This window comes from Cynara cardunculus (assembly GCF_001531365.2).
Source record: "Cynara cardunculus var. scolymus isolate 2C chromosome LG 11, CcrdV1, whole genome shotgun sequence".
In the NCBI taxonomy this organism is placed as follows: Eukaryota; Viridiplantae; Streptophyta; class Magnoliopsida; order Asterales; family Asteraceae; genus Cynara; species Cynara cardunculus.
Window position 1 is genome coordinate 16069078 of NC_037538.1, and position 10791 is coordinate 16079868.

General features: G+C 33.9%; 1 protein-coding gene across 2 annotated transcripts; it reads right to left on the reverse strand.

Annotated features, from left to right (window-relative positions):
- Positions 1–3533: 3533 nt before the first annotated feature.
- On the reverse strand, positions 3534–10062 carry LOC112522268. Of its 2 annotated transcripts, XM_025131389.1 has the most exons (5): positions 8911–10062; positions 8534–8826; positions 5815–5961; positions 5465–5581; positions 3534–4762 (listed from the first exon to the last, which is right to left on the reverse strand). In XM_025131389.1, exons 1-5 carry the CDS (start codon positions 10022–10024, stop codon positions 4181–4183), a joined length of 2253 nt encoding a protein of 750 aa, XP_024987157.1. In that variant the 5' UTR covers positions 10025–10062; the 3' UTR covers positions 3534–4180. The 2 variants fall into 2 exon arrangements, with proteins under 2 accessions (XP_024987157.1, XP_024987156.1); XM_025131388.1 differs by having other exon boundaries at positions 8534–10062.
- Positions 10063–10791: the final 729 nt, after the last annotated feature.

The window sequence follows — 10791 nt, forward strand, 5'->3', positions numbered from 1 at the left end:
CAATTAAACGAGATGAGAAACTTCTATAACTTATTATAAGTCAGAAGGCTTTAACTTTTTTAAAAACTCTTTATTACCGGTTTGGTACCGGTATAAGTTATCTATCAAAACACTTAAAATTGTTTATTACCGGTGTCAGATTAGAATAAGTTTATAAGTTGTTTTTATAAGCAATCTCAAACACCCTTTTAGAAGTGTTTTTAAAAAACCTAATTATACTTTTTATATATAATATGAATTTTAAATTTATTTTGTTGTATGGAAAGCAGTCTGTATTTCAGCTTTAATATTTTTCTATTTATAGCATATTTAATATATACAAAAAGGTAATTAAAACAATATTTAATTTATCTTTTTATAAATAATAAATTGTTAAACAAAAAAAACCTTATTAAAATTCGTTTTTTTCCTTAAATGGGTGAAATATAATATTTTAAGAGAATTTACAAAACAACGACATCCTTTTCATTTTTCTAAATTAATTTCATTAATAATTTGTATTAGTTTATGTTTGTATATAAATAGTTTTATTGATTAATTACTTCATATAACACGCAAATCTATCACTTTTTTATAAATAAATGTAGCGGAGACCTACATTTGTTAAATATAAATTAGAAGGGTACTCGTATAATACAGTGAGAAAAATCTTCATTTTAATGTTTAGTTTTTATTATTTGTCTCTATTGATATAATATGATTTTATGTGGTTTTGAGAAAGCGGTAATGCTTTTTTATTTTTGAATGAAATATAAATTTGAAAATAACATAAAAATTTGAAAAAAATAAACTGGTATTAGTATAAATTAATTATTTAATAGTTTTTTTTTGGTATTACTTATTTAATTTAATTACAAAGAAATTTATTTTTGATTCAATAATATAATTCTTTATAAAAATAATAATTAAACATTCTGTTAAAACTCATTGATTATCTTAATTATATTTTAGATTTTTTATATTTAAAATATATATTTATCCTATATTTGATTATGTTTATCTATAGTTAGTTACACGAATTAAAAAATAGAGCTTACAATAAGTTGTACGTACGCAAAATTACTTGTAATCTTGAATTTTAAGTAATATGCATCAATAAACAATACTTCATGCATAAAAAATGATTTTTCAACAGTTTTGTGAAATGACTTATAATATAGTATATATTATTGTCAAATGCTTTAGGTAGCGTTTGGTACGCAGACATAATTGGACATAAATGAACAGGACAGAAGAGGACAGGACATGACAAGAGGGTAGGACTGGACAGGACTGAACATAACAGGAGTATGTCTGTTGTTTGGTATGACTAGGACTGGACAGAACAAAACCAGACAAGTTACCCTCAAAAGTTATTTGATGATTTTAAATATTATATAATAACTATAATTAACACAAATAAAGTAAATAATCAAAGAATAAATATTTGTACATAAATTTCCAATTTGCATCAAATTTGAATGAAAAATTTAATATAATTGATGGTAGTAGTAGTGGCGGAGGTGGTTTTGGTTATGGTGGAGGTGGAGGTGGTGGTGGCCGACGGTAGTCGTGGAGGTCGTGGAGGAGGTTGTTGCAGTAGAGGAGGAGTTGAAGGTGGTGGTCGGTGGTCGACTATGGTAGAGGTGGCAATGGACTTCATGGACGATGGTTGTGGAGGCGGTGGAGGATGTTGTTGTAGTGGAAGAGGAGGTGGAGGTGGTCGCCGGTGACCGCCGGTAGTGGTAGCGGCGGCTGAAACTAGCGGATGACCATTAAAACAAATATCATATTAAGGTTATATATCAAACTAGGGTAGATTAATAATATTTTAGTTTCTGTCTCATTCTTGTCCCATCTTGTTCCACCTATTTTGGTGGAACAAGAAAAAACCTCTTTTGTCTCATGCTGTCTCATCTAGTCCCAGTTCTTGTCCTTGTTCCATGTCGCGCCAAACGTGGGACAGTGAGTTCTTGTTCTATCTCATGTTGCACCAAACATGGGACAGTGGGTTTTGTTTCGTCCTGTCATGTCCCGTCCCATGTACCAAAAGCAGCCTTAAGGACAATTTTTGGATTTTTTGCATATTATAAACTAAAAAAGAGCAGGTTTAGTTATAACACCAATTACCAATACTTTACCTGCCAACCAGTTATAACCAGGACCAAATCCGACTTAACCACTTACAATATTCCAGGACCGAGACTGCAACCGGTTTGCTACCATCACTAGGGATACAAACACCAGGCCAAGTCTCAAGCCCAATCCTACCTCCACGTAAAATTAAGAGGCATTTTTGTTAGCATCTTAATGAAGTTAATGTAACTCCCAGCTTATTCCATTAGCTATATATTATAATGGTACTCGCACAATGCAACGAGATACATCTCTATTTTAGTGTTTCATTTATTTTTTGTGTTATAATACGATTTTATGTGGTTTTGAGAAATAGATAATATTTTTATTTTTAAATAAAATATAAATATGAAAATATCATAAAAAAATATTGATATTAGTATCAAACTAACTATTTAAAATTTCTCCTTTTTTTGTGTATTTCTTTGATTCATTTTTTTTTTGTTTTAATTATATAATTTTTTATAAATATAATAGTTAAGTATTTCGTTAGAACTCAATGATTATCCTAATTATATTTTAGTTTTTTTATATTTAAAATGAAATGTTTATCTTCTATTTGATTATGTTTATCTGAAGTTAGTTACATGAATTCAAAATGAAGCTTTAATAAGTTGCACTCACGCACAGTTTACTTGTAATCTTGAATTTTAAGTAATATACATCAATAAACGGTACTTCATGAATAAAAAATAGTTTTTAAAAGTTTTTGTCAAATGCTTTATAATATAACTAGAAGGGTACTTGCGCAATTCAACGAGATACATTTTGATTTTAATATTTCATTTTATTCTTTATCTCAGTCGATGTTATAATATGGTCTTATGTGATTTTAAAAAAACGATGAAGTTTTTATTTTTAATAAAATATAAATTTGAAGATATCATAAAATTTTGACAAAATTATATCGATATTAGTATCAAATTAACTACTTAAAATTCCTTATTTTTTGTGTAATTTTTAATTCAATATTATAATATAATTTAGGTTCAATAACGAAGTAATTTACATTTGGTTTAACAATATAATTTTCTTATAAAGATAATAATTAATTATTTTATTAGAACTCGGTAATTATCCTAATTATATTTTAAATTTTTTATATTTTAAATAAGATGTTTATCCACAGTTAGTTACACGAATTCAAACATGAAACTTTAATAAGTTGTACTTGTGCATAATTTACTTGTAATATGAAATTTTAAGTAATTTGCATCAATGTCCAGTACTTCGTGCATAAAAAATAGTTTTTAAGAATTTTTGTCAAATGCTTTATAGTATAGTATAGATATAGATAACTGTTTAGCAATGCTTTGATAAAATAAAGTGACTTATTCAATAAGCTTCTAAAGGAGATGTTTATGCAGAAAGCCAAGTTTTTCTAACTTGCTCCTCCCAATGAAAAACATGATCCTTCATCTAGGAAAAACCTCCGCACAAACAAAAGCCTAACCATACTTCACATAGACAGCTTTATCTATACAAGATTTAATAGAAAACCAACCAAACAGCCCCTAGCTTGTTTGACAATGTGGAAATTCATTGATTGAACATCCAACAGTCGGTAATTTTGAGGCATGAGTACAACAAGTAGTGTACCTGCAACAATCATTTGCAGAATGCATTCATACCAGCAACAACCGTTTGCAGAATGCATTCATACCAGCAACAACCGTTTGCAGAATGCATTCATTCCTGCAACAATCGTTTGCAGAATGCACTCATACCTGCAACAAACGTTTGCAGCATGGCCAACGAAGATGATGCATCAAAGAAATAAGCCAAACCAAACCGACCAGCATACCCCAACCAAAACTAGGGTTCAAGGGGTAGATGTACATTGACCTTTCATCTGCGGTAGGGTACATGTGCTCTTCCCCGAGAAAGTAGTACGGTTGTTTCCATAAATACCTCGAATGAAACTGAGAGAGAGAATACTAGTGCCAAAATTCTTTCCTTTTTAAGACGTATGCACATATGTAATCGATTCTAATACACCATGCGTTCGCTAACATTTCAACAACACGAAAACATGTGTAAAATCATCCTTTTTTTCCTTTCTAAGTTAGACCAGATGGAAGTTTGAAAGCATTCTCTTGAGTGCACTGAATGCAATAGCAATAAGTACCACAGTCACTACCTTCTTTGAAGCTAACATTCTCAAATTCACCCGCATACCGTGTTCTCTCATGAACTTCATAACCCAACTCCATACCAACCTCATTGTATCCTTAGCTCCATAAGTATCGCCCCCTGACACCTCCACATATGACCAGCTGGCAGGACCCACATGGCCATTATTCTCCCACGGATTCAGCCCAAGAATTCCGTTCAACCACCCAGACAATCTCACAAGTAGATTGGCCAGCCATGCCACCTCATCATTGGAGATTGGTCTCTTCATCCAGTCACCCTTGTAACGTATGTCTGTTGTCGGTCGGTTTCCAGCGGTTCTAGGCCGGAATATCTCATGATGATGTGATTTTTCAGATTGTTTTCCTTCTGCTATTATGCTAGGAGATCTTATGATGTTGCCACCAAATAAGAATCCCATTCTGGCCTTGAGGGAACTTAGAAGCTGTAGGTTGTTAGGAAGGTTTTCATGTGAGGTAACTTGAAGCTCAGATTCGGCACGCAAAGCAAGGAGCTGCAGTAAGAATGAACGAGAGATTAACAAATGGTGGTATCTAAATAAGGAGTAGTAAATAAACCTAAACCTAAAGACCTTCGTTCCCCCGATCAAAGAAGAACTATAAAAGGGTCGTCGCTTTTTTGAACTATAAGGGGGTGTTTGGTTAGAGGTATTAGGCAGTAATCAATGGGAATGAAAATAAAATGAACTGTTTGGTTTTCTATAATATAATGGGCTCATTCTCCCAGAAGCCCAAAATTTCATTCCTGGTTAAAGAGGGGGGGGGGGGGGGGAACGAAAACTCATTCCCTGCCGTTCTCATTTTCATTCCCATTTTCATCTCAGCATGAGCCAAACAGACCCTAAGTCTTTCATCTCTGTTTTTTTTTTTAAGTTACAACCACATGCTAAGATGTAACCCTATTAGGTGTATTATACTTCTTCCGTCCCAAAATAAGAGTCCACAATTCTATGTTAGTTTACCACCAAATAAGCGTCCACTTCCAAAAGTAAGGGCCTACTTTTCAATTCTACCTTAATTATGAAATGGAGAATTCATTACTTCCCAAATTATTAGTAGTAGTTAATTATAAAGTGTAATAACTACACACTTCTAAAATTGTGTAATTTCATTTTGGACATGTATTTTGGGATGGAAAGAGTAGTATTTATACCAATGATTATGTTCAGAATAAAGTGAGGGCAAAGAGAAAAAACCTGAAGAAGTTGCTGTCCACTGTCTTCACTTGTGCTGAATAGTTTCAGATCTTTATTCCAATTCTCATGCAAGAATGATCCATCAGCATCAGTTTCAGATAACCCATCCTCCCAGTCCTAGTAAATCAAAATTAAAGAAGAATCAAAACAAATGACACCCATGCTATTATGACATTTTCATTTCATATCAAATTTCATTATATGCATTAAATTACATCAACCATAAGGAGAACAAAAGATAGAACTAGCCGTCAAAACTGAAACCAGGAAGTAATTGAAACGTGCAGAAGAGCAATCTAAATTAACAAGTTATTTGCAAATATTATGTTTGCATTACAATATGAATTTACCTGCAACTGTTCACGGATTGAAGGAACGAATCTGTATAATGTATTAAGCACTGACTTGGATGATCCAGCTGGAATCGAATGAAAAACAGTGTCCACATTTTTTATGAGGTCCACAAGTTCCCTAGACGATGTCAACACGTTTACAACCTGCAGAAGAGAAGTAACAGGGATATTTGTCAAAATGAATTTTTTGTTCAACTTTGGTATCTCGGTATCAACCCGCTTCAACTTTTAAACCTCACCATGGAGAAACTATACTTAAAATAAAAATGCAATGACAAATCGTGTGGCAACTTGTTGAAGATCTTTGGTTGCAAATTTTCTTGCCAAACTCAACAACCATTGATGGTTAATGATGATACTGCCAACTCCTTTTGCTCTTTCCTTTGTATTAGCATTAACGCATAATATAAGAAATAGCATGGCTTTGGTTGGTCACTTGCAAAAGAAATGAAGTATGTGATGCGTGAAAAGGAGGATTGACTTTGCACGGCATGATTGAAAATCCCAACTAAAAGGACGGTATAATTAGTTGTTGTCTGAGCTTTGGTGCTCATGCGTCATTTTGTTGACATTGTGCATAAATAAATGATTTGCACTGAAGAAACATTTGTCACAATCGCGAATAAGCTAAAAATTATTTTGTTGGGCGATTCTCCAATTTTCTCAAGCATCAAATTGACACAATGAGAAGCCAACGAAGTCTGATACAACCCTTACTATTCTCCATTAATTTACAGTTGCTTTGAATGCACCCGCATTTTCAATGGCCACATCATTCAATAACACTATCAAGCAATCCCAGCAGCTTTTGTGAACCTTTTACACAATCTAATGCATCAGAAATTTTATAAAACAATTATTGAATAATTGTTAGACTTTGATTTCTCGTATCTAACCAACCATTTGATAATATAATGTAACCCCTATTTATTTTGAAGTTTTCATCTCGTTTTCATCTCGTTTCCAATTTTTAGATGTTGTCTTCACTTCTTTTAGTATCCAAGTCCTCATCTCATGTATTGTAGAAGCTTTAAATCCTCAACCTATATGATATGTTTAGTTATGAATTATAATAGGTTTGTTGTATGATTAAATGGATACCATTCTCAAAAAAGAATCCACCACTACCCAAAACAATTGATTATGGTGCTCTTTAGTACTCATTAGAGTCATTTTTTGGGCAGAAGTCGTTCTATCATCTATTTTACTCTCCACAAACTGATACATAACCTCTAGAACTACTATTAGGACGCACCCATGTCAATCTAATTGATTGCCACTTCCACTACCACCGCTAACAAAATAAGCTCAATAATCCATCGTCTCCTCAAAATTTTGTTGATAAGAAAACTTTGCATCTTGCAAGTATCTTCAATACTAGGTGATCTCATTATTGACTTCCTTAGGTACATTATGACATAGTGCAACCAAAATTTTAAGCTACAAAAGCACGAGGCAAAAGGTTTTCCCTCGATGAGGCGAGTGTAAGTCTCGAGACCGTCCAAGTCAGAAAACTTATACTGCATAATTTTACCATTATTGCCATAATTTTCTTTCTTGCAGCTAGTACACTGGGAAGAAGACATGATGGAGGGAGGGAAGGAAGTGTGAAGAAGAAAGAAGAGATAGGTTGAAGCAGTAGAGAAGAGAATTGTTGTGAGAGAGAAAAGGGAAGTCGCAAGGGAGGAAAAGAGAGCAAATCCATATGCGAAAGAGAGGCACCGTCTAAACTATAGGGTTTCAATTAAAAGAACCTAACTAAACGTTACTAATAAAAAAAAGTATGCCTCGTCTGCTGCAAAACACCACATCAAGAAACCAATGCATACGACTCATCTTGAGTAGCATAGGCATCGCCTCACACACATACTTACCACATCAGCTCAAGGCACGCTTTGAGGAGTACACCTCAAACGTTTTTTTTTAAATGATGATATTGATCATATAAAGAAGACCAAGATTACAATTGAGCCATCACAAATGATAAAAAGGTTGATCTAGCCCAACTAGTTTAGTATAAAAGGCTTATTGACATTCTAGGTACTGTGGTTATACAATTGATCTAATATTAGTTCTATTTTCCAATGCTAGTGTTTTCTTCATTAAAATATTTTAGCATTCAAAGTTGGTATACCAAATTCAACAAATGAATTAGTTTAAATTATTCAGTGCATTCAACATGCACAAAGTTGTAATCTTCTTCAATGACTAAATGATGGCTTCTGCATCAAGGGACAGATAGTTCAATTTCATCAGTTTTCACTTAGACTAGGATCTGAAAAATGCTAATCAAAAAGCCATGTTACGCATAACATATATACTAATCTAAACTATGATCAGAAAAAATATGTGCAAATAGAACAATTTCTTGAAGAGCAAGGCTCCATAACCATGCCCTCCTACTCCCTATTCATTCAAGTGAATTTCTCTGTACGGATAAAACTTGAATGACCTGACCCCATCTCAACAAGCTAAACCATACCACCAAGCTTATATTTTATCAACAAAAAGGTTAAAGATTCAATAATAGAATGTAAATATATCTTGAATCACAAGAACAACCAGAAACTTAACTCGGCTCCAAGAAGACAAACCAGTTCAAAAGCAATGTCCAGACAATGAACTTGGATTTTATCAATAAAAGATCTCAGGAATTCAGCAATTTCACAATCAAAGCTAAATGGTTATCGTGACAGAATAATAAAAAAAAACAAACCTTGGATACCATCTGCACTATAACTTCTGGATCAGTGTGAATGAACTTATGAGCAAATCCAATGAAGTGCATAACCAGGGAACTGTAGAAAAGGTAGTTTGATAACACAAAGCCTTGCCAAGAGGATGAATATTCATGTGGTTGAGATATATTAACCGCCTTCACAGAATCTCTCTTCAAAGTATCTGCATTCACATCAAGCTCTGGAATTTCATCCAATTTAACTGCCCATGGTTCCATATAGTTGACCCAAAGGGAAAACACTTGAGAAACATTCTTCACAGAAGTTTCCACTGGACAAAACATGAATGTTCTCAAAATGTATCTGTAGAGTGGCCTCTGGATACATGAGTTCCAATAACCAACAGATCCCATACCAGAAAATATCTCCTTGGACTTCAAATCAACAGAACCTATTGCCCTCCATGCAGTAGTTTTAAAAAGTTCCACCTGATCACACCCCTCAACAGCATTGGGAACTAAACTTGAATTTAGATACTTCACAAACACATTAACAACCTCACCCAACCCAGCTGTGGGTGGAAGTTCAGCTAGAATCGACCGAAGAGGGAGTACAATACCAAATGACTTGCAAAGTTTAACAGACAAAGGCGAGAAGTCATTATCCACAATCCAGAAATGTATAAGCGTATGAACAAAAAACTCTGCATTCTCAAGAACAGAACTATTGTAACTTGAAGAGTAATGCAACAATGAACTCCGGTAAGGCGAATGAGAATTCAAATCACTCAAAGGCACAAAGAAACGAAGATAAGCATGCAAAAGTCGTATATACAAATTATCACTGTCGTTGTTCTTCTGCTCACTTCCACGAGGCTTACTAGAATTACCAAACACTGGAATTGCTTTACAGGCCCAACTCTCTAACCTGAATCTTTTACTTGTGCTAGCACCGACCCTGGTACGATTGGCGCAGCTTCCTTTGCAAACAGGGTAATAAGCAAACCAAAACAAGTAATACTCCAAAATATTCAACTGAACCTGAAACGGGACTCCATCTTTAAGCCTCCCTTTGAATAAGGGGCATAAATCAGACAGAACAGCACATTCCCTAGCGTTTTGTAACGTCAGCCGGACCCATTCAGGCAAGCGTTCAATCGGGAAAACATATTTAACAAGAGATAACCGATCAACAGCTGTAACTGAAGTCATTAAGACACCAGTAGGAGAAAGAAGGTTTAAGACCTTACCAGAGATCTCCGTATCATTAGCCGACGTTAAAACGTCAATCCAACCGTTACCGTTAGGGTTTTGGGGCTTCTGTTCATCGAAACCGAATATTTTGCAAATTAGGGTTGGAAAAGTGAGGGAGAAGAACCAGCGAGACTGGTCAGGTGAGTGCTTATGCAGAAATGACTCAATGGAAGCGCAAGCGGTGGCAATTTCCGTTGGTGTTGAGGCGGCGACGATTGTGGCGGCGAGGTCGGCGGATTTCGTTTGAGCATCCGTTGCGTATGAGTGAGACATCATTGCAAAAGAAGTGATGGAGAGAGAGTAGAAGCAGCAACAATGGAGTTTTAGAGAGAGAAAGAGGTTAGGGCAAAAGAGAGAGAGAAGGAGAATTTTGAAGATTTAAATGGCGGGGTTGAGAAGATGGAGGAAGAAGAAGCGTGTACCTTGTGATTTTGATGACGCTGGGTCCCACTTCATTTTTCTTATTTTCAACGTAATTTATTTGCGACATTCCAAAAATTATCATACTTACAAAATTAAGGTCTCATTTGATTTGCTAATAACCGTAGCAATTAAGAATGTTAAGCGGGTATTTGGGATTGTTTATAAAAATAACTTATTGACTTATTTAAGTGCGGTATTGGTAATAAACAATTTTGAGTCTTTGGATAAACAACTTATACCGGTATCACACCGGTAACAAAGAGTTTTTGAAGAATTAAAACTCTTCTGACTTATAATAAGTTGATAAAGCACTTTTGTAGAAAAACATAAGTTGTTTCAAATAAACAATCTAAATTTTATTGGTTTGCTTTTTTGAATTCGGAATTTTATGTTGTAACATTTTTGTATAAGACGTTTTATATTTTAATCTTATAAACTTAAAATTATATAAAAATTAAAACATTCTATTAAATTTTCTGTATGAATAAAGTTGTCGGTATTGATAAAGTCGTATGTATGATAAAACTCATAAGTTGTTGTTCGGTTTGTGCTAAATGTTATAAATGACATTTTATCCCCAGCCTATATTTTTATCTGAATAAAACAAGTGTTTTGATAAA